At 47.8% G+C, this 23,584-nt stretch overlaps 1 protein-coding gene across 2 annotated transcripts in view; it reads right to left on the bottom strand.

The window, feature by feature from the left end:
- trpm2 (transient receptor potential cation channel, subfamily M, member 2) overlaps positions 1–23,584 on the bottom strand; it is a 543,973-nt gene that overhangs the window by 183,228 nt on the left and 337,161 nt on the right. For both annotated transcript variants that reach the window (XM_041200804.1, XM_041200805.1), the window contains one exon: positions 14,829–14,950. In XM_041200804.1, coding sequence (XP_041056738.1) covers positions 14,829–14,950 — 122 coding nt within the window. The remainder of the gene's footprint in view (positions 1–14,828; positions 14,951–23,584) is intronic.

The following is a 23,584-nucleotide window of genomic DNA, read 5'->3' as shown; positions in this document are numbered from 1 at the left end:
TCATTTCCTTTACCCCACCACAAGTGGCAATGTTTTCAGCCATCTAGGCCCTAAGCTCTGGAATTTCCAACCCTAAATCTCTCTGTGCCTCTTTAACTCTCTTTCCTGCTAAGATGCACTTAAGACTAAATTTCTTTGTTTAAACTTTGTCTCATGTAGTTCCTGTGAAGAGACTTGGAATATTTTATAACATTAAAGGTGCTATGCAAATTCAGGTTATTCTTGTTAGTTAAGAATATCAACCAGTAAATGTGGTCATTTCCAGCATTACACCACATAATTCCTGCTACTCTGGGCTGTTCCTGCAACGTCCTGAGGTCAGTTAGAGGAGACTCATTGCTGTTGTTAAGAAATGCTGGCAACTTCCTGAAAACCTCAGACTCTTGTCAGAAGAAACCAATAGGGAGTAATTGGCTTCCTTTCAGTAGTGGGTGTACAACACATCACACAAACAAGCCACTCTGTCCTATTGGTCTATGCTTCACATGACCTTCCACCAATATTAATAATCTCATCCCACTCTGTCACTCCTCTATTCTCTTATTTGAAATTGTCTCGAGGGATGTGGATGTCGCTGGCAAGGCCAGTATTTATTGCCCACCCCTAGATGCTCTTGAGAAGGTGGCCGTGAGTTCCTTTCTTGAATCACTGCAGTCCATATGGTGTAGGTACACCCACTCCTTCAAGTATATATTGAGCTTGGCTTTAAATGTGACAAAATATTAACTTCAACCATGTGGTAGCAAGTTCCTCATTCTCAACAACTCTCTGTGTAGAAATAATTATTCAGACAGAGATATGGCTGTAAAAGTGATTCAGAAGTAGACACCGGGACTAATGCCTGACATCCAAAACTTCACCAAAAATAGCAGAAACTCGTGAGGAGAATCATTCAAAATTTGGAAGAAAGGAAAAATCTTCCAGAGATTAGGAGGGTGCGCTCAGTGGGACGGGAGGGAGAGACTAGAGAGTGAGAAGTGGGAAGGGAGAGCGAGGAATAGGACTTGAAGGAATGGGAGAGTGAGAATGGGATTACACTCTTAGTTCAGCCTGGGCCAAAATTTCAATAATGCCACTGAAGCGAGCCAAGGTAGAATTTTTGGCAACCATGGGATCTCAATGTTGTTGGTATTGAGGAATCATGTGCAATTTTAATGTGGGTGCAGCAACAGAAACATGAGGTTGTATTTACACAGATCTTTCAAAGTGGCAGGAGAAGTTGAGAAGGCTGTTAGCCTATGGTACCTTGCTCTTTATAAGGAGAGGAATAGTTTACAAAAGCAAGGATGTTATGCTAAACAATTATAAATCACTGCTTAGATTGGAGTGTTTTAACCAATTCCAGATACCACAGTTTATGAAGGATGCCAAGCAGATAAGAGAGGAGTTTTAATAGAATGGTATTAGGGTTGATGGACTTCAGGTATGCAGAGAAGTTGGGGCCTCTCCTTTGAGCAGACTGCAATATTCAGCAGAGGTGTTCAAAATGTTGGACAGAACAAATACGGAGAAACTGTTTCCACTGGCAGAAGCGTCAGTAATTGGAGAGGAGGAGAAATATTTTTTCCGCTATGATCTGCAAGGCCTTGTCTGAAAGAGTGCTAGAAACAGTTTCAAAACTAACTTTCAACGGAGAATTGGATGAATACTTGGAAAGGAGAAATTTTCTGGGCCATGGGAGAAAAGCAGCAGAGTGCAACTAATTGGATAATACTTTCAGAGAGTTGGCATGGGCACAATAGCCTCCTCCTGTACTGTATCATTCTGTGAATACAGGCACAGTGGTAATGTCACTGGACCAGAAATCCAGAGGCCCAGGCTAATGTTCTGAGGAAATAAGAACAGACATCACTGAAAATACTCAGCAGGTCAGATGCTGCCTGCCCTGCTGAGTATTTCCAGCATTTTCTGTTTTCATTTCAGATTTCCAGCATCTGCAGTATTCTGCTTTTTGATTAAGGCTCTGGAGAGTCTGGTTCAAATCCTACCACAGCAGCTGGTGAAATTTAAATTCAATTAATTTATAAATTTCAGCAACAGTGACCATGAAACTATTGGATTGTCATGGATACCCATCTGGTTCACAAGTGCCCTTTAGGGAAGGAAATCTGCCATCCTTACCCGGTCTGGTGATATGCGACTCTGGGCCCACACAATGGGCAGAATTTTCCCTACTCACTGGCATCAGACGTGTTCAGCAGCGTGAGCAGACAATATGGCAATAAGGCAAAATTCGGTTTCACGATGTCATGAAATCAGTTTGCGATCATCTGCTCAGTTCAGCCCCTGAATGGCGGGCTGCGTTTGCTGCCATCGGAGGTCAGGAATCTCATTGTAATACATCTGCATATCAGAAGGCCAGCCTACCGGAATCATCCCCCCATGCTGGATCGTCCTACATGTTTCACAACAGCACATATAAGGCGTGCCCTTGGCAGGCTTCACTTTGAGGGCAACTCGGAGGTGAGTGCACAGTAACATTGCGCAATGCTTGTGAGGGTCATCTGTTGGAATTCAAGGCTGAGGCATGTTGGGCAGGGGACAAGGGCTGCCCTGCAGTCAGCGTGACTTGGCAGGTCGGGGGGAGGCTGCCCTGCAGTTGAGGTGACTTGGGGAGGGAGAGGGGGTGCAATGTCTGCCCAGTGGTTGATGGTAGTGCATAAGTGCGTGCAGGTTGGGGGCGAGGAAAGCAGCCATGCACTAGGGAAACCTTATATAACGTGGCCATTCCTCTGCAGCTGAGACAATTCAGATGTAGCCACATTGACATGCATGGAGTCGGGCCTCTAGCTTATCTGCCATTCAAACAACATGGGCATAAAAGTGCCACCAAGTGCTCCAGAGCTTTTCACCCCTTGGGCATAGACTGCAACCAAATGAGCATTTAAGTGGACTGCAGGATAGTTGGATGACTGGACACATTGTAAAATCTCCTTGCTAAAGCTGGAGCAGTCAGTGGTGGAGGCTCTTACAGCCCCTTGCAATGTCATCATCCCGGTTTGGAGCAGTCTACCCCATGGTTCAAGCTAACAGTGCAGCCTTGCAATGTGGGTTAGGAGGATGCCTGCACCTGAGCTGAGAGCACAACATGCAGCCCAATGGGCGAAGTTGTCAGCACTCTCCAGGGTGCTTTAAGGGGCCTTCAGACTTAACCAGGAGAGTTTCCCAGAACACCCAAGCTAACCCACACATTTCGCTCTTTCATCCTGCAGGAGTACAACATCAGGAGCATGGAGCCTGGTGACCTAGCTGAATGCCTCGTGACGTACAGAAAGCAGAGGCGAGCAACGGAGGCATCTGGCTGTTCATTGGGAGGAGCACCACCCTCAGAAGCATAGAGGCTGCAGATGACCAAGAACCAGTGTCACCGATGACTGCGTATGTCTAGGGAACTGGTTGGTCACATTTGCCGGCTGCTGCAGGATTCAGCGCCATGGGGAAAAGGAGGGCATCCACTGCCCCTGGCCATGAAAGTGACCATGGTACTCAACTTTAACATCAGTGGCTCCTTTCAGGGCTCCACGGGTGGGATATCACAAGCCTCCACCCACAAATGCATACATGTTGTCATGGATGCCATCTTTGTGAGGGCACACAACTTTGTGCATTTCATCTGGGACCAAGAGAGCGAGGATGCAAGAGCAATTTGATTTGCCCAGATCTCGGGTTTCCCACAGGTGCAGGGTGCCATTGACTGCACTCATATGGCGCTCAGATCTCCATCGCAACAAGGGGTCAACTATGTCAACTGCAAGGGCTTCCATCTGCTGAATGTGTAGCTGGGTGTGCGATCACTATGACCACAGGTCTGCACTTGGTTTCCAGGACTGTCCATGACTCCTACATTCTCAATCAGTCACATTTCCCTGACGTCTTCCAGGGTCCACAGAGGCTGTAAGGATGGCTCCTCTGGGACTAGGGCTACCCACAGCGGCTGTGGCTGATAACATCTGTCTGGCGGCCTCAGACCGCAGCAGTGCAAAGGTATAATGAGGCTCATGCTGTAACTCGCAACTTGGTGGATCAAACCATCGGGATGCTGAAAAATTAGGTTCCGGTGGCTGGACCAGTCTTGTGGAGCCCTGTAATATAGTCCACTTAGGGTGCTGAGCATCGTCAATGCCTGCTGCACCTTTTACAACCTGGTGCTGCAACGGGGAGAGGGGCTGGCTGAGTAGGAGATGCAGGAGCTGGAGGTCTCCCTTGATGAGGAGAATGTCGACGGGGATGAGAGTGAGGAGGTCCTTAAAGACGACAATGACTGCGATGAGGCCCTCGCACTGGCCACATGAGGCAGGTGCACTCAGGAGGTTGTCATGGCTGTTAGATTTGTGGAGGATGATGACTACATACAGTGAGAAGACACTATAGATACTCATATTACATGTGTGAACGTTTAACTCCAGTCTGGCTTATGGCAGTGCACATCACCCCTGTGATAATGCTCCTGTTATGGAGATGTAGCAGAGGCCCTAATAGTCGCTCAATTTTAGGAGGAGGATGACTACATGTAGTGAGGACACTCCATAGATCTTCACATAGCCTCAGAGCATCTGACTCCTGTCTGGCCGAGGGCAGCTCGCTTGGACTCTGATCAGGATCATATCATGGATGTGCAGCCATGAAACTTTAAAAGTGCCTGATCCTTTGTCAGCCTTCAGCAGCTGACCCCTTCAGAAGCACAGCCCACTGTTGACAGATGCTGACTAGATTGGGGGAAGGTGGTGTGACGGGGGCAGGGAGCAGCCCTACCTTGAAGGTGCTGAGAGCACACAGAGAATGAACTCTGTGCTGCCTGCCCACAACATTCTGGCAGCAATGATGAGTACCAGGGCCCCTGGCTGATGCCTTGAGGAGAAGGGGAAGCTGGAGTGAGGTCAAGCTTCCCCTCACCCCATTTGCGTACACACTGCTGGAGGCCAACTATGGCATCAATGATGGAGTTCAGCCCGTGCAGCAGTGCAGGAGCAACGTCCTGGACCAAGGTCTCTATGTCACCCGCCATCTTACCAATGTTTACCTTGGTGAGTCAGCATGCCAGCACTATCACCTCAGCCTGAAGGCGGACAGACACCTCAATCTTGTCTTGCAATCAGAGGAGTACAGCAGACATCCCTTCCTGATGTTCCCGAGCTTGCCTTTGCAGCTCCAGCAACTGAAGTATGACCGAGTCCAGAGGCTTGTCATCTGACTTGGACTCAGCAAATTTTTGGCCTCCAGCAGTCCTCCAAGCGAAGTCCCTGCTGCCACTTGCTGTGGATTAGAAAGTCCGATATGCCCACCAGATTGTGATCCCAAGGCTATTCTAAAGCTAGATCCCACTGAGGTGTGTGTCTCTGCGCTGCTGGAGGGTACGGGCAAACGCTGTGACAGGTCTTCAATGAAGGTGCCTCCAGATTCCTCTTGAGGTTACTTCGGGGCTTGATTAGAGGCCCTGGGTCATGGACTCCGCCAGCTGTTTCCCAGATGTGCCTGTGAAAGCAAGGAGAGATAATGTGAAACAGGACACATCACTCACAGCATGGTTGTCTGATGGATATTGCACTGCTGGATCCTCACATGGTAGACCCCCGCTGACCTCACCATCAACACAGGAACGGTCCAGATCCTCACCAGCCAGCTGGATGGCTCTATTTTCAAAGTTTGTAAGGACCTTGATTTCAGGCATTCCTCCACCAGTCTGTGACATCTCCCTCATGTGCCCGCTTATCCAGCATGAATAGAGATGGAGAGAGTGCAAGCATGATGCCTGCCAGGCCAGATGATAAGTATGCCTAGCATGTAGGTATGGGTAGCAAGTGGCACCATGGACAGTGAAGGTGTGTGTGAGAGAGAGTGAATGGTGATGTCCCTTGAACTGGCAGTGAGTGAGCTTCCTGTGGATGTGTGGTGGGTTTGTGAGTGAGACAGTTGACAGTGATGAGAAGAATGACTTACCCTGGCAGAACAGAGGAGATTATTCATCCTTTTTTGGCACTGAGTGACTGACCTTTTTTGCAGGGCATTGGCGCTGACCACCACTGCCACTGCCTCCCAAGCCGGACTGGTGATGTTGCTGCCCAGCCTGCAGCCAAAGCAGGGGCTCAGGACATCACAGCAGGCCTCCACGATGTCCAAAGGCACTCAAGGGGCACGTCATTAAACCTGGGGCAGAACTCTTTTTGCCTTTCGGGGCCACATCTTCCCTGCAGCAGTCCTGGGCTGGAAGCACTGAGCGGCTGCTTGCAGAAGCACTTTAAATATGACGCCCAGCATGAGGAAGTGGCAAGGTGATGATGTGGTGGACAAATGAGAGCCCGCCCACCATTGAAAAGGCATGTTTCCCGGGGATGCATAATTAATGGGGTGGGATTGGGACAATACGGCCTGAGAAGCCGCCTTTGCGGCTGATGGGTAAAATGTTGTTTTCTGCACTTAGTGCAAATCTGGGATGAATCCGCCCAATATGGTTGACTCTTAACTGCCCTCCGAATTGGCCAAGCAAAACATTCATTGTATTAAATCAGGACAGAAAAGTCAAAAACGAATAAAACCGGATGGACTATCCAGCATCGACCAAGGCACTGGAAACGACCATGGCACACCATACCCAGTTGACTCGGCAAAGTCCTTCCTACTAACATCTGACAGCTTGTGCCAGAATTGGGAGAGCTGTCCCACAGTCTGGTGAAGCAACAGCCATACTCACCACATCATACCTTACAGCCTATGACCCAGAAACCTTCATCACCATCCCAGAGGACGTCCTGTCCCAACAGCAGGACAAACCCACAAGAAGCACAGTCAGAAGTGGGTTGCCTTGGAAGTCCTCAAATTTAACTTCAAATCCTATTAAGTCTTATGGCATCAGGTCAAACATGGACAAGGAAAGCTCCTACTTTACCACCTACTGTCCTCCCTCAGCTGATGAATCAGTACTCCGAGTTGCAGACCATTTGGAAGAAGCACTTAGTGTCACATGCTGTGTCATGTGCTCTGTGGTTCAATGTCCATCACTGAAAGTGGCACAATAGCACCACTACAGATTGAGCTAGCCAAGTCCTGAAGGACATATCCACCAGACAGGGACTGCAGCAGATGCTGAGAGAAAACCCTATCTAACCTAACCCATGCCAGTGTACCCCTGTCACAGATGCAAATGACCACTGCACAGTCCATGTGGAGACAAAGTCCCACCTTCACAATGAGGATCCTTCCATCGTATTAAGTGGAACTACCACTGTATTAAATAGGATAGATTCAGAACATATCTAGTGGCTCAAAACTGAGCGGGGGTATCCAGAGAACATGGAGAATTGTATTCAACACAATCTGCAGCTGTTGTAAGACTCCTTCGACAGCACCTTCCAAACCTGCGAACCTCTACCACCTAGAAGAACAAGGGCAGCACATGTATGGGAACACCACCTGAAAGTTCCCCTCCAAGCTACACACCATCCTCACTTGGAAGTATATCAACATTCCTTCACTGCCGCTGCGTCAAAATCCTGGAACTCTCTCCCTAGCAGCATTGTATACCTGATGGACTGCAGCAGTTCAGGAATGCCGCCCTCCAGCGTCTTCTCAAGGGCAACTGGGGATGGGCAATAAATGCTGGCCTAGCCAGCGAAGCCCACATCCCATGACTGAAAGAAAAAAAATATTCTATGATCATTTAAATACTGAACTGGGGGTGGACAATATCTAGAGGAGTAGCAGTGACAACAAAATCTGTTGCTACTTAAAGGAGCCATGGTGACACTGGAGCAAGCAATGAACACAGGAAATTGTGGTGGCAGATTTATGACGGTGGCACACCTCAGGCAACCTGACGATAAATTCCACCAAACACAGATACCGAACAGATGGTCAGTGGCCAGCGATTCACTGAGCACGCACTCCGTGGACCAAATTGTCCATCATAATTGCTATCTCTTTTGCAGTGCAGATAGATGTTGAATGGCATCTCCAGATAAGCTTCTCCTAACCTTTCCTTCCAGTTTCTTTCTAATGTGCCACTCCTTTATTCACTTTCCTCACTGTGTTCTCAGCATGTATTCTGAATCTTAAAATCCTGGTCCGATTCTGTTTCCTCTGGGTTCACTCCCATCACCGTAATGTCATGTCTAACTCACCTCACCTCTGCTTTCTTGTTTTCAGCCCCATTTTTAACCAAGGCCTTTAAGGCTGCAGAGGAAATTTGCTAGAATGGTACCAGGAACAATGGGGTTCTGTTACCTGGAGAAACTAGGTTGTGCTTCTTTGAGCAGAGAAGGTTAATGAGAGATTTGACAGAGGTGATCATTGAAGACTTTCTGATAGATTAAATAAGGAAAAACTGTTTTGACTGGTAGAAGGTCAGAGGATACAAAATCAAGTAATTATCAACAGAACCAGAGGTATAATGCAGAGACTATTTTCTACTTCATGAATGATGATGATTTGGAATGTACCACCTGACAGGAAGGTTGGAAGTAGATTCAATGGTTACTTTTAGAAGGAAATTGTATAAATACTTGGAAATTTTTTAAAAATCAGATTTATAAGAAAGGTTTTGAGGTCTGGGCCTAATTAGATAGCTGCCAGTACCTTCCACTTCTGCATAACCAGCCATATCCTCAGCCACACCATCACTCATCCATTATCTCATAGAATCATAGAAACTTATAGTACAGAATGCGGCCATTTGGTGCTTCATGCCTGTGCTGGTTTTCTGATAGAGCAGTTGTGTTTAGCCCTGCATCCCTGCCTTTTGTCCATAACCCTGTATATTTCCCATCTTGGCTCCTTATTTCTCATTCAGCAATGAAGGCAGTTCACCAAAGTAGATGGCCCTGGCAAAGGCTTTTCACTGCAAGAACCACAATGCACAAGGGTGAAAGTGAATGTGACAGTGCACAGCAAAGGTTTTGCACATTCGGTTGCTTGACTCCAGAGCTCGTAGACACACTCCTCTGGGGCACTACTGGAAACAGGGAATCTGCTGGATGGATATTGCTCTCACATGAAGGTGCTGAGGACTTGAGACTGGTGTCAGGGTTCATTACGGAACCCAATACCAAAGCGCTTGCAATAAGACTGGGTTTCAACAGGTGGGTCATCATGAACCATCCTTACAAAATGATTTAAAGAAATAACAGAAAAGATACAGGAAATACATGGTATGTGGGATTATGTAGATTTTCAAAAAGCATTTGATAAAGTACCATATAGAAACTTGTGATAATGGTGCATGGAATTCAAAGGAATGTAGATGGAAAGGTATTTAGAAGGGAAAAACCAGAGAAAGTTTCATTGGCTAGAAAGATTGATGTTGTTAGCTCAGGTCTTACTTATAAAGAAAATTATCAGAATTTTCAAACCGAGAGAATGTTGAAATTTGCAAATGGAAACAAGTTAGGAGGTGCAGCAAATTGTGAATGTGATTGTGATAGAGAGCAGGAGAAGGGGAGGGCAGCAGAACAATGGCAGGAGAGAAGGGTGGACAGATAGGAGGCAGCTCTGCAGTTCAATATTGAAAAATGTGAAGCAACACACTTTGGAAGAAAGATAAGGGAAAACAATCACACATTAAATGCAAGTAGTTTAAGTGGAGGATGAGCTGGACTGGGGATATGGAGTACATTTAAAGACATCCTTAAATTTGTACTTGCAAGAGTAAATTAGAGAAACAATGAGACAATGTCGAGGAACTAGTTCGCCTGCAGTTAAGAGCATCAGACACAGTGTTGGATACCCCATTTCAAAGGATATGGAAGTAATGAGGAAGAAACACTGGGTAGTAACCCAGGAAGAGGGAATAGAGTTTATTAAGGGAGGTTTGAAAAATTGAAGTCATTTTCAACTAGCTATCAATGTCCACATTTTTAAAAATTCATTTACAGGATGTGAGCGTCACTGGCTAGGCCAGCACTTATTGCCAATCCCTAATTGCCTTTGAGAAGGCGGTGGTGAGCTGCCTTCTTGAACCACTGCAGTACATGTGGTGTAGGTACACCCACATTGCTATTAAGGAGGGAGTTCCAGGATTTTGACCCAGCAACAGTGAAGGAATGGCAATATATTTCCAAGTCAGGATGATGTGTGATTTTGAGGGGAACTTCCAGGTAGTGGTGTTCCCATGTGTTTGTTGCCCTTGTCCTTCTAGATGGGAAAAATCTTGGGTTTGGAAGGTGCTGCCTGAGGAGCCTTGGTGAGTTTCTGCAATGCATTTTGTAGATGGTATACACTGCTGCCACTGTTCGTCATTGATAGAGGGAGTGAATGTGGAAGGGGTGCCAATTAAGCAGGCTGCTTTGTCCTGGATTGTGTCAAGCGTCTTGAGTGTTGTTGGAGCTGCACTCATCTAGGCAAGTGGAGAGTATTCCATCACATTTCTGACTTGTGCCTTGCGGACAGGCTTTGGGGAGTGAGAAGGTGAGATACTCGCCTCAGTTCCAGGACATCACTGCAGGAGTCCCTCAGGGTAGTGTCCTTGGCCCAACCATCTTCAGCTGCTTCATCAATAACCTTCCCTCCATTATAAGGTCAGAAGTGGGGATGTTCGTTGATGATTACATAATGTTCAGCACCATTTGTGACTCCTCAGACACTGAAGCAGTCCATGTCCAAATACAGAAAGACCTGGACAATATCCAGGCTTGGGCTGACAAGTGGCAAGTTATATTCACGCCACACAAGTGTCAGGCAATGGCCATCTCAGACATGAGAGAATCTAACAATCGCCCCTTGACAGGATCCTTACAGGATTCCTAGCCTCTGACCTGCTCTTTTAGCCACAGTATTTATATAGAAACATAGAAAATAGGAGGAGTATGCCTTTCGGCCCTTTGAGTCTGCTCCACCATTCATTATGATAATGGCTGATCTTCCAACTCAATAGTTGTGGGGAGCTCGAGTGATTGTTCCTCGAAAAGGACAAAAGCCATTGATAGCTGAACTTCACGGTGCACATTCTGGAATTTCCAAAATGAAGCCATAGCACACAGCTATATATGGTGGCCCGGAATAGATGGAGAAGTAGAAAACTTAGAAGTTGTATGCAGTGTCAGCAAGTAAAAAAATTAACTTCAATAGCTCCGTTACACCCCGGCGAGTGGTCAGGAAGGCCAATGGTGCGAGTACACATCGACTATGTGGGACCTTTTATGAGAACATTTTTTCTACTTATCATTAACGCTCTTTCAGAATGGACATACAGAAAGTGAGGTCACTGACATCTTCCGCTACAAAAGACAAGCTACGACAAAGTTTCGCAATCAATGGACTACCTGAAGTGCTCACATCAGACAATGGGACAGCATTCATGAGTGCTGAATTTAACTGATTTATAAGCCTCAACCGTATTATTTATGTCAAAACAACACCATACCACCCTTCTTCAAATGGACTGGCTGAGAGAGGCGTTCAAACATTCAAATCTGGTATGAAGAAATTGTCTGGAGATTCTATAGAGACTAAATTAGCATGTTTTCTTTTCCATTATAGAACCATCCCTCATTCAGGTGTCATACCTGCAGAATTGTTGATGAAGTTCTGTCTCCGATCAAGATTGAGCCTTATTATGCCAAACTTGGGGGAAGGTGGAAAGAAGGCAGAGAGTCAGAAAATTGGACGTGACTGTCACAGTCATGACAGGATGTTTAATGTAGGAGAGAAAGTATTTGTAAAACATTTTAGAGAAGGACCAAAATGGTTGTTTAGTGAAATAAGTGCAGTAACCACATGAAAGTGGAAGATTGAGTCATAAGGAGACATGTGGATCATATAAGAAAAGGAGAAACAAAATACCAACACGTAAAATGACATGCGGTGATGTCAGGCAGGTGTCCTGACTTCACCACGCATTTAGGTATTCATTTCGGTGGGCGCGTTAAGGCCTGTTAAAAATTAATTGACTAATAAAATGAGCTGCCTGTCCAACCTTAAGGTTGACAGGTAGGTGAAGAGCCCTGGCGGCCTTCACATTTTTCATGGAACCTCATCCATGAGCGGAATGAGGTTTCATGAAGAGTTTAAAAATTCAATAAAAATGTTTCAAAAAATTCATTGACATGTCCCAGCTCACGTGACATTGGGACATGTTTTAAAAGTATTTAATTTCTTTATTTGGATATTTAAAACTTAAACTAATCTCCCTGAGGCACCTCTGTGCCTCATGCATGCACACGAAAGAGCGCAAGCCCCGACTCAGGGAAATCTTCCCACCCGCACAACACTTCCGGTTGCGCATCATGCTGGGCAGGCCTTAATTGGCCCACCCACATAAAATGGCAGCACAGCCCCAATCAGGGGCACCAATCAGGTTCGCACCCGCCCCTGCACAACCCCTCTGACTGGGGGGAAATTTCTGCCCCCAGAAACGATTCCACCAGTGTTCGAGACTGAATCAACGTCTCCTGTTGAAAGAACTCAACTGAGTACAGATGTGTCTGAAGGGCCGACTGTGTCTGAAAGAGTTGAAGAAACAGATTTACAAGTAGCTACTGAAGAATCAGATGCTCAGAAGACTACACTAAAGGAGGTTCCGAATAAAACACCAGAAGCTGTAGGGCTGAAAAGTTTTCCATGTATAAGTAAACCCACAGAAAGAATGACTTTGTTAGTTATTGATCTGTGTAAATAACTTGATATTTTGAGAAAAATCATAACATGTATTCTGAATAAAAGGGAAGGGATGTAGTAATCTGATGTGTAATGTACCTTTAAGACAGATGTTGTAATGTAAGATCACATGATCTTGCTACCCAATAGCAGAGTAGCATGGGCTACCTCTGTAGAGAAGCCTTGAGTTGGAGTCTGAAGAGTAAAGACAGAGTCTTGAGTTGTAAGCACACAAGTGTGGCTGCTGAGTTCCTTTTGTAAATAACCAGAATGTGTTTCTTCTGAGATAAAAGTAAAATACTGCAGAGGCTGGAAAGCTGAAACAAAAACAGAAAATTCTGGAAAAGCTCAGCAGGTTTGTTAGCATCTGTGGAGAGAGAAACAGATGCTGTTAGACCTGCTGAGTATTTCCAATATTTTCTGTGTTTGTGTTTCTTCTAAGAACGGTCTACAGATACTCTCTGTCTTGGTACCAACTCAGTCACCCCGAAACAAGTGTGAAACCCAGATCCAACAAACCAAAGGCACTGGATCCAATAAACAGCTCTCCCAATTTTGGCACAAACCCTCAGATGTTGGTAAGGAGGACTTTGCAGAGTCGACAGATCTGGGTTTGTCATTGTTGTTTCCAGTTCCTGGTTGATGCCAGGTGGTCCGTCCAGATTCATTCCTTTTTATTGACTTTTTAGCGGTTTGATACAACTGAATGGCTTGCTAGGCCATTTCAGAGGGCATCTAAGAATCAACCACATTACAGTGGATCTGGAGTCACATCTAGGTCAGACCAGGTGAGGAGGGCAAATTTCCTTCCCTAAAGGACATTAGTGAACCAGATGGGTTTTTACAATAACCAACAATGGTTTCGTGGTCATCATTAGATTTTTAATTTCAGATTTTTACTGAATTCAAATTCTCTGGGTCTCTGGATTACCAGTCCAGTGACAATACAACTACGTCACTGCCTCCCTCATGAATGAGTTCCCAAGAACAAATAAAATAATTTTGACAGAGTGTGATACTAAAGGGTATGAGGAGTGAGGAAGAGTGAGCTTTGATTTGAAGTGATGAGAGTGAAGGGCGAGTTGGATTAGATTGGTAGGTATATTAAAAGGGATGGTGTGTGCACATGAGAGTAGGATTAGATTAGACAGGAGATCAAAAGCTACAGGGAGAGATTTCTGTATTATAAGGGCAGAATTTACTTAGCACTGTGGAATTGGAGTTTGCTGTGGAACTGGGAAATGAACAGGGAGCCGTGTCTGGACATTTCCCTATGCATTCCTGCTGCCAAAGAGGTTTCCAAGGTGTGTGGGTAGAGGGTGGGGGTTGGTGATTGCTGGGATACAGATCGGCTGCCCACTCCACAGAGGAGGACAACCAATATAAATTTGTAAGGCCCCAGTTACTGACAATTTTCTGGCTTCGCCAGTATTTTGCTGTGTGGGATGGCTGCTAGCATAGTGAGGGCATCTCCCTGTGGGAGGCTGGAGGGGTATCATTGGAGCCAGAGGCTCCATGGTCCACTGATGGAGACTGCCTCCATAATCCTAACAATGCACTTGAAGGGCTTTCTCCTCCATTTTGCAGGGTCTTCTGCCTCTCCTCCTCTCTCTGCAATATTAATTTCATTTTACCACTCAGAGTGCCTTCATGTCGAGGCATCCGCACAGATGCTGACCTACCTCAGTAGCACCAAGGCTCAGAGATGCTGCCCTCTGATTGGGCCAGCAGCATCATGAGCCCGCCATCATCCATAATAGGATGATGATGGTGGTGGGCTCATAATAGGATGATGAGCACAGAGACAGCCAATAGGAAGCTATCTCTGGGAATATAGCAATGCCAATCTCACTGTTTATATGCTGGGGCTTGGGACCCCCATTTGCTCTTGATGTCAAGGTCCTGAAGTCCAAGGAAAAATTCTGACCCAAGCTTCTCTTTCAGCTCTGCTAAGAGACTAATTTCTGTTGCTGAGGAAATGAGGTATCAGTAATAGTAATGTCTTGTATTTGCATCAAGACCCGTTGCACTCCCAAAGAGCATTAACAAATGAGGTTTTGCACTTTAGTCTCTGCTGCAGTTCCAGTTCAGAAGAAGCCAAGGAGAAATTACTCAGTTTCTCATTCTTTTTCAATCCTTGCTAAGGCACTATTGGTTTTGCATCTTGAGGCAAGAAAGCTGGGAAAAAGAAGGAATCTCATCCATAATAAAATACAAACACTGCACATAAACTTGCCAAGACTCACCTTCCACTGTTTATCATCAGTAAAGATGTTGCTTTTGGCAATGTCCACCCTATTCCAGGCCACAGCCAGTTTCAGTTGATGGTCCAGGTTCTCCTGTCCTTGTTGCCCACGCAAACTAGAAGCTGGGCCGTAACAGAAAAGGAAAACATTTCTATTAAATGCTTATGACTGATACAGTGCAAGTTGACCATCTTCCTCAAATAAAGCACAGGATCAATCTTGGGCAGATGTGTCAGATTTTAAGAACCAGTAAAGAATGACTAAAAAAAAGGGAGAAAATAGAGCATGAGAGAAAGCTGGTTGGTTAAAAAAATGAGAAAGTAAGAGTTTCTACAAGTTTTTAAATAGGAAAGGAGTAACTAAAGCTAGTGTAGGTCTTTTGGAGGGTGAGTCTGGGGAAGCAATAATGGAGAATGGAAAACAAGTGTTGGGGACTAAGATCTCACACTGGATATTTTTATAATACACACATATATATATATATATATCCTCGTGGCTAATTTTTAAACTTTTAAAAATTGAACAAAGACCTTTTAAAATGGCTGAAGCTATGTTTGGTCTGTTACCTTCGAACAGAAGGAGCTACCATGACAGTATCGCAAAAGTTTGCACCTTATTATCTTTGAAGAGACACGAATGATCCCCTGTGGGCTGCAGTAACCAAATTCAAAGAGAACTATACAAAAGCCATCTGTGTTTCATAAGCCAAGCTGGCCAACCAGAGCCTATACGTTTGCTAGGAAAAAAAACCCTGCAACGTTCAAGTCTTAATGGTTGGAACATCTAACAATCTCAGGGACCCAGGAACAAGGGATAAATGCCCTTTGTCAAAGCTAGAGTGGAGAGGTGGGAGTCATGTGACATGGACCTAGCTTGTAGAAGCAGCAATATTGCCTTGTGCAACTGCAAAGCTCAGTCTGCCATTTTACCATTTACAAGCAGCAACACAGAAAAGGGGCTCTGCCCAGATTGAATACCTTACCCCATCTACACTATTACGAGTAAAGCTTCTGTACCATCACCCACAAGACTGATTCATCACTGTGTGCCTGTCTCAATGTGTGAAGTCAATTCTATGGAAAAGTAAATCATACAGCATTGGTTTTCAACCTGCAGACCTCCATGAACAAATACCTCATTGGACTTTGATTCTGGACTCTGGACCCAAAAGTCACACTAATTCTTTTCTCTTGTGGTCTTTGCCCTGTAAACCTTTCTTTTCTCTATCCCTCTTTGACAGTATGAGGGCACAGGAGGCAATGTTGCAACACTCTTCCTGCATTTGAGTGTGTTAAAATAAACTAACCCTTTGAGTTCATCTCTTCTCAAGTTTGCTGTGGGATTATTAATAGCAATTGGATCACACCAAATCTGAGGGGTTGGAAAATACACCACTGCTTATAAAAGGGGGGAGCAAATCAAAATACATTTCTGTTTACAGATGGGTGTTGAGAGGAGAAATCAGGGCTGTTTAAATTAGCATGCCTCTTATCCATTACACAAGGAAATGGTGGAGGCATTGAACAGGTATTTTGTGTCTGCCTTCACTGTAGAAGTCTTAGAAAACTTCCCAAAGATACTTGAAAATCAAGAGGTTAACAGGAGGAAGGAACTTAAAATAATTATCATCACCAGGGAAAATATGCTGAGAAAACTATTAGACCTAAAGGCTGACAAGTCCCCAGGACCAGACAGCCTGCATCCTAGTGTCTTAAAAGAAATAGTTATAGAGATAGTAAAGTAATTGATTATAATCTTCCAAAATTCCTTAGATTCTGGAAGGGCCCCAGCGGATTGGAAAATAGCAAATGTAACTGCTCTATTCAAGAAAGGAAGGAGACAGAAAGCAGGAAACTACAGGACAGATAGTCTAACATCTGTCATGGGGAAATTGCTAGAATCCATCATCAAAGAGGTTACAGCAGGATTTTTAGAAAATCATAATGGGATTAAGTTCTGTGAAAGGGAAACATGGTTCTGTGAAAGGGAAGTCTAATTTATTAGAGGTCTTTGAGAAAGAAGCAAGCAAGGTGGATAAAGGGGAACCTATGGATGTGGTGTACTTGGATTTCCAAAATGCATTGATAAGGTGCCACTTAAAAATGACTGCACAAGTTAACAGCACATGGGATGTAGAGGGTAACATATTAGCATGGATAGAGGATTGATTAGCTAACAGAAGAGTAGGGATAAATGAGCCATTTTCAGGTTGACAAGCTGTAACCTGTGGAATACCACAGGGATCAGTGCTTGAGCCTTAACTATTTACAATCTATACCAATGACTTAGATGAAGGGACCAAATGTGTGATAGCTAAATTTGCTGATGCCACCAAGATAGGTAGGAAAGTAAGTTGCCTAGAGAAGGTAAAGAGTCTACAAAGGGGTACAGATAGGTTAAGTGAGTGGTCAAAAATTTGGCAGATGGAGTTTAATTTGGGAAAATGTGAACTTGTACACTTTGACAGGAAGAATAGAAAAACAGATTATTTAAATGGAGAGAGATTTCAGAACTCAACGGTACAGGAGGATCTGGGTGTCCTGATACATGAATCATGACTCACAAAAAGTTAGTATGCAGATACAGCAAGTGATTAAGAAAGCAAAGGTGTTTATTACAAGGAAAATTAAATATAAAGATAAGGAAGTTTTATTGCACCTGCACAGGCCTTTGGTGAGTCTGGGGTATTGTATACAGCTTTGTTTTATTTGGAAAAGGGTATAATAGACACAGGATAAAAGAGCGCGAGGAAAGCAGAGACACAGGATAAAAGAGCGCGAGGAGAGCGGATGAGACACAGGATAAAAGAGGGTGAGAAGAGCAGCGGAAACACAGGATAAAAGAGCGCGAGGAGAGTGGCGGAGGAGCAGGATAAAAGAGCACGAGGAGGGCGGCGGAGGCGCAGGATAAAAGAGTGCAAGGAGAGTGGAGACACAGGATAAAAGAGCATGAGGAGAGCGGCGGAGACGCAGGATAAAAGTGCGCGAGGAGAGCGGCGGAGACGCAGGATAAAAGTGCACAAGGAGAGCGGCGGAGACGCAGGATAAAAGTTCGCGAGGAGAGCGGCGGAGATGCAGGATAAAAGAGCGTGAGGAGAGCGGCGGAGACGCAGGATAATAGAGCGTGAGAAGAGCGGTGGAGACGCAGGATTAAAGAGCGCGAGGAGAGCGGCGGAGGTGCAGGATAAAAGAGGGCAAGGAGAGTGGAGACACAGGATAAAAGGGCGCGAGGAGAGTGGCGGAGACACCGGATAGAAGAATGGTGGAGACACTGGATAAAAGAGCGTGAGGAGAGCGGCGGAGACATGGGATAAAAGAGCGCAAAGAGAGTGGAGACACAGGATAAAAGAGAGCGAGGACAGCGGTGGAGACATGGGATAAAAGTGCGCAAGGAGAGTGGAGACACAGGATAAAAGAGCGCGAGGAGAGCGGCGGAGACACAGGATAAAAGAGTGGTGGAGACACTGGATAAAAGAGCGCGAGGAGAGCGGCGGAGACACAGGATAAAAGAATGGTGGAGACACTGGATAAAAGAGCGTGAGGAGAGCGGCGGAGACATGGGATAAAAGAGCGCAAAGAGAGTGGAGACACAGGATAAAAGAGAGCGAGGACAGCGGCGGAGACATGGGATAAAAGTGCGCAAGGAGAGTGGAGACACTGGATAAAAGAGCGCGAGGAGAGCGGCGGAGACACAGGATTAAAGAGCGTGAGGAGACCGGAGACACAGGGAAAAAGAGTGTGAGGAGAGTGGTGGAGACACAGGATAAAAGAGTGTGAGGAGACGCAGGATAAAAGAGCGCGAGGAGAGCGGCGGAGACACGGTAAAAGAGCGCGAGGAGAGCGGCAGAGGCACAGGGTAAAAGAGCCCGAGGAGAGAGGAGACACAGTGAAAAAGAATGCGAGGAGAGCGGCGGAATCGCAAAATAAAAGAGCGCGAGGAGAGTGGTGGAGACACAGGATAAAAGAGCGCGATGAGAGTGGCGGAGACGTAGGATAAAAGAGCGCGAGGAGTGCGGCGGAGGCGCAGGATAAAAGAGCGCGAGGAGAGCGGCGGAGACACGGGATAAAAGTGCGCGAGGAGAGCAGCGGAGGCGCAGGATAAAAGTGCGCGAGGAGAGCGGTGGAGGCGCAGGATAAAAGAGCGCGAGGAGAGTGGCGGAGGCGCAGGATAAAAGAGCGCGAGGAGAACAGCGGAGATGCAGGATAAAAGAATGCAAGGAGAGTGGAGACACAGGATAAAAGAGTGTGAGGAGACGCAGGATAAAAGAGCACGAGGAGAGTGGCGGAGACGCAGGATAAAAGTGCGCGAGGAGAGCGGCAGAGATGCAGGATAAAAGAGCGCGAGGAGAACGGCGGAGACGCAGGATAATAGAGCGCGAGAAGAGCGGCGGAGACGCAGGATAATAGAGCGTGAGGAGAGCGGCAGAGACGCAGGATAAAAGAGCGCGAGGAGAGCAGCGGAGATGCAGGATAAAAGAGTGCAAGGAGAGTGGCGGAGACGCAGGATAAAAGAATGGTGGAGACACTGGATAAAAGAGCGCGAGGACAGCGGCGGAGACATGGGATAAAAGAGCGAAAGGAGAGTGGAGACACAGGATAAAAGAGAGCGAGGACAGCGGCGGAGACATGGGATAAAAGAGCGCAAGGAGAGTGGAGACACAGGATAAAAGAGCGCGAGGAGAGCGGCAGAGACACAGGATAAAAGAGCGGTGGAGACACTGGATAAAAGAGCGTGAGGAGAGCGGCGGAGACACAGGATAAAAGAGCGCGAGGAGACCGGAGACACAGGGAAAAAGAGCGCGAGGAGAGTGGTGGAGACACAGGATAAAAGAGTGTGAGGAGACGCAGGATAAAAGAGTGTGAGGAGACGCAGGATAAAAGAGCGCGAGGAGAATGGCGGAGACACGGTAAAAGAGGGCGAGGAGAGCGGCGGAGACGCAGGATAAAAGAGCGCGAGGGGAGCAGCGGAGACGCAGGATAAAAGAACACGAGGAGAGCGGCGGAGACGCAGTATAAAAGAGCGCAAGGAGAGCGGCGGAGACGCAGGATAATAGAGCGCGAGGAGAGCGGCGGAGACGCAGGATAAAAGAGCGCGAGGAGAGCGGCGGAGGCGCAGGATAAAAGAGCGCAAGGAGAACGGCAGAGGCGCAGGATAAAAGAGCGCAAGGAGAACGGCAGAGGCGCAGGATAAAAGAGCGTGAGGAGAGCGGCGGAGGCGCAGGATAAAAGAGCGTGAGGAGAGCGGCGGAGACGCAGGATAAAAGAGCGCGAGGAGAGCGGCGGAGACGCAGGATAAAAGAGCGCAAGGAGAGCGGCGGAGACGCAGGATAAAAGAGCGTGAGGAGAGCGGCGGAGACGCAGGATAAAAGAGTGCAAGGAGAGTGGAGACACAGGATAAAAGTGCGAGGAGAGCAGCGGAGATGCAGGATAAAAGTGCGCGAGGAGAGCGGCGGAGAAGCAGGATAAAAGTGCGCGAGGAGAGCGGCGGAGACGCAGGATAAAAGAGCGCAAGGAGAGCGGCGGAGATGCAGGATAAAAGAGTGCAAGGAGAGTGGAGACACAGGATTAAAAGAATGGTGGAGACACAGGATAAAAGACCGCGAGGAGACCGGAGACACAGGGAAAAAGAGCGTGAGGAGAGTGGTGGAGAAACAGGATAAAAGAGTGTGAGGAGACGCAGGATAAAAGAGCGCGAGGAGAGCGGCGGAGACACGGTAAAAGTGCGCAAGGAGAGCGGCAGAGGCACAGGGTAAAAGAGCCCGATGAGAGAGGAGACACAGTGAAAAAGAACGCGAGGAGAGCGGCGGAGTCACAAAATAAAAGAGCGCAAGGAGAGTGGTGGAGACACAGGATAAAAGAGCGCAAGGAGAGTGTCGGAGACGTAGGATAAAAGAGCGCGAGGAGAGCGGCGGAGATGCAGGATAATAGAGCGCGAAGAGAGCGGCGGAGACGCAGGATAATAGAGCGCGAGGAGAGCGGTGGTGACGCAGGATAAAAAAGCGTGAGGAGAGCGGCGGAGATGCAGGATAAAAGAGTGCAAGGAGAGTGGAGACACAGGATAAAAGAGCGCGAGGAGAGCGGCGGAGACGCAGGATAAAAGAGCGCGAGGAGAACGGCGGAGACGCAGGATAATAGAGCGCGAGAAGAGCGGCGGAGACGCAGGATAATAGAGCGTGAGGAGAGCGGCAGAGACACAGGATAAAAGAGCGCGAGGAGAGTGGTGGAGACACAGGATAAAAGAGCGCAAGGAGAGTGGCGGAGACGTAGGATAAAAGTGCGCGAGGAGAGCGGCGGAGGCGCAGGATAAAAGAACATGAGGAGAGCGGCGGAGACGCAGTATAAATGAGCGCAAGGAGAGCGGCGGAGACGCAGGATAATAGAGCGCGAGGAGAGCGGCGGAGGCGCAGGATAAAAGAGCGTGAGGAGAGCGGCGGAGATGCAGGATAAAAGAGTGCAAGGAGAGTGGAGACACAGGAGAAAAGCGCGAGGAGAGTGGCGGAGTCGCAGGATAAAAGTGCGCGAGGAGAGCAGCGGAGACGCAGGATAAAAGTGCGCGAGGAGAGCGGCGGAGACGCAGGATAAAAGTGCGCGAAGAGAGCGGCGGAGACGCAGGATAAATGAGCGCAAGGAGAGCGGCGGAGATGCAGGATAAAAGAGTGCAAGGAGAGTGGAGACACAGGATAAAAGAATGGTGGAGACACAGGATAAAAGAGCGTGAGGAGAGCGGCGGAGACATGGGATAAAAGAGCGCAAAGAGAGTGGAGACACAGGATAAAAGAGAGCGAGGACAGCGGCGGAGACATGGGATAAAAGAGCGCAAGAAGAGTGGAGACACAGGATAAAAGAGCGCGAGGAGAGCGGCGGAGACACAGGATAAAAGAGCGGTGGAGACACTGGATAAAAGAGCACGAGGAGAGCGGCGGAGACACAGGATAAAAGAGCGCGAGGAGAGCGGCGGAGACACAGGATAAAAGATGGCGAGGAGACCGGAGACACGGAAAAAGAGCGTGAGGAGAGTGGTGGAGACACAGGATAAAAGAGCCCGAGGAGAGAGGAGACACAGTGAAAAAGAACGCGAGGAGAGCGGCAGAGTCGCAAAATAAAAGAGTGCAAGGAGAGTGGTGGAGACACAGGATAAAAGAGCACAAGGAGAGTGTCGGAGACGTAGGATAAAAGTGCGCGAGGAGAGCGGCGGAGGCGCAGGATAAAAGAACGCGAGGAGAGTGGTGGAGGCGCAGGATAAAAGAGCGCGAGGAGTGCGGCGGAGATGCAGGATAATAGAGCGCGAGGAGAGCGGTGGAGACGCAGGATAATAGTGCGCGAGGAGAGCGGCGGTGACGCAGGATAAAAAAGCGTGAGGAGAGCGGCGGAGACGCAGTATAAAAGAGTGCAAGGAGAGTGGAGACACAGGATAAAAGAGCGCGAGGAGAGCGGCGGAGACGCAGGATAAAAGAGCGCGAGGAGAACGGCGGAGACGCAGGATAATAGAGCGCGAGAAGAGCGGCGGAGACGCAGGATAATAGAGCGTGAGGAGAGCGGCAGAGACGCAGGATAAAAGAGCGCGAGGAGAGTGGTGGAGACACAGGACAAAAGAGCGCGAGGAGAGTGGTGGAGACACAGGATAAAAGAGCGCGCGGAGACTGGTGGAGGCGCAGGATAAAAGAGCGCGAGGAGTGCGGTGGAGGCACAGGATAAAAGAGCACGAGAAGAGCGTCGGAGACGCAGGATAATAGTGCGCGAGGAGAGCGGCGGAGACGCAGGATAATAGAGCGCGAGGAGAGCGGCGGAGACGCAGGATAAAAGAGCGCGAGGAGAGCAGCGGAGACGCAGGATAAAAGAGTGCAAGGAGAGTGGAGACACAGGATAAAAGAGCGCGAGGAGAGCGGCGGAGACGCAGGATAAAAGAGCGCGAGGAGAATGGCGGAGACGCAGGATAATAGAGCGCGAGAAGAGCGGCGGAGACGCAGGATAATAGAGCGTGAGGAGAGCGGCAGAGACGCAGGATAAAAGAGCGCGAGGAGAGTGGTGGAGACACAGGACAAAAGAGCGCGAGGAGAGTGGTGGAGACACAGGATAAAAGAGCGCAAGGAGAGTGGCGGAGACGTAGGATAAAAGTGCGCGAGGAGAGCGGCGGAGGCGCAGGATAAAAGAGCGCGCGGAGACTGGTGGAGGCGCAGGATAAAAGAGCGCGAGGAGTGCGGTGGAGGCACAGGATAAAAGAGCACGAGAAGAGCATCGGAGACGCAGGATAATAGTGCGCGAGGAGAGCGGCGGAGACGCAGGATAATAGAGCGCGAGGAGAGCGGCGGAGACGCAGGATAAAAGAGCGCGAGGAGAGCAGCGGAGACGCAGGATAAAAGAGTGCAAGGAGAGTGGAGACACAGGATAAAAGAGCGCGAGGAGAGCGGCGGAGACGCAGGATAAAAGAGCGCGAGGAGAATGGCGGAGACGCAGGATAATAGAGCGCGAGAAGAGCGGCGGAGACGCAGGATAATAGAGCGTGAGGAGAGCGGCAGAGACGCAGGATAAAAGAACGCATGGAGAGTGGAGGAGACACAGGATAAAAGAGCGCAAGGAGAGTGGCGGAGACATAGGATAAAAGTGCGCGAGGAGAGCGGCGGAGGCGCAGGATAAAAGAGCGCGAGGAGAGTGGTGGAGACACAGGATAAAAGAGCGCAAGGAGAGCGGCGGAGACGTAGGATAAAAGTGCGCGAGGAGAGCGGCGGAGGCGCAGGATAAAAGCGCGCGGAGAGTGGT

Source organism: Carcharodon carcharias, chromosome 12, assembly GCF_017639515.1.
Source record: "Carcharodon carcharias isolate sCarCar2 chromosome 12, sCarCar2.pri, whole genome shotgun sequence".
Lineage (NCBI taxonomy): Eukaryota > Metazoa > Chordata > Chondrichthyes > Lamniformes > Lamnidae > Carcharodon > Carcharodon carcharias.
The sequence above is the reverse complement of the archived record's forward strand: the minus strand, read 5'-3'. Positions and strand labels throughout refer to the sequence as shown.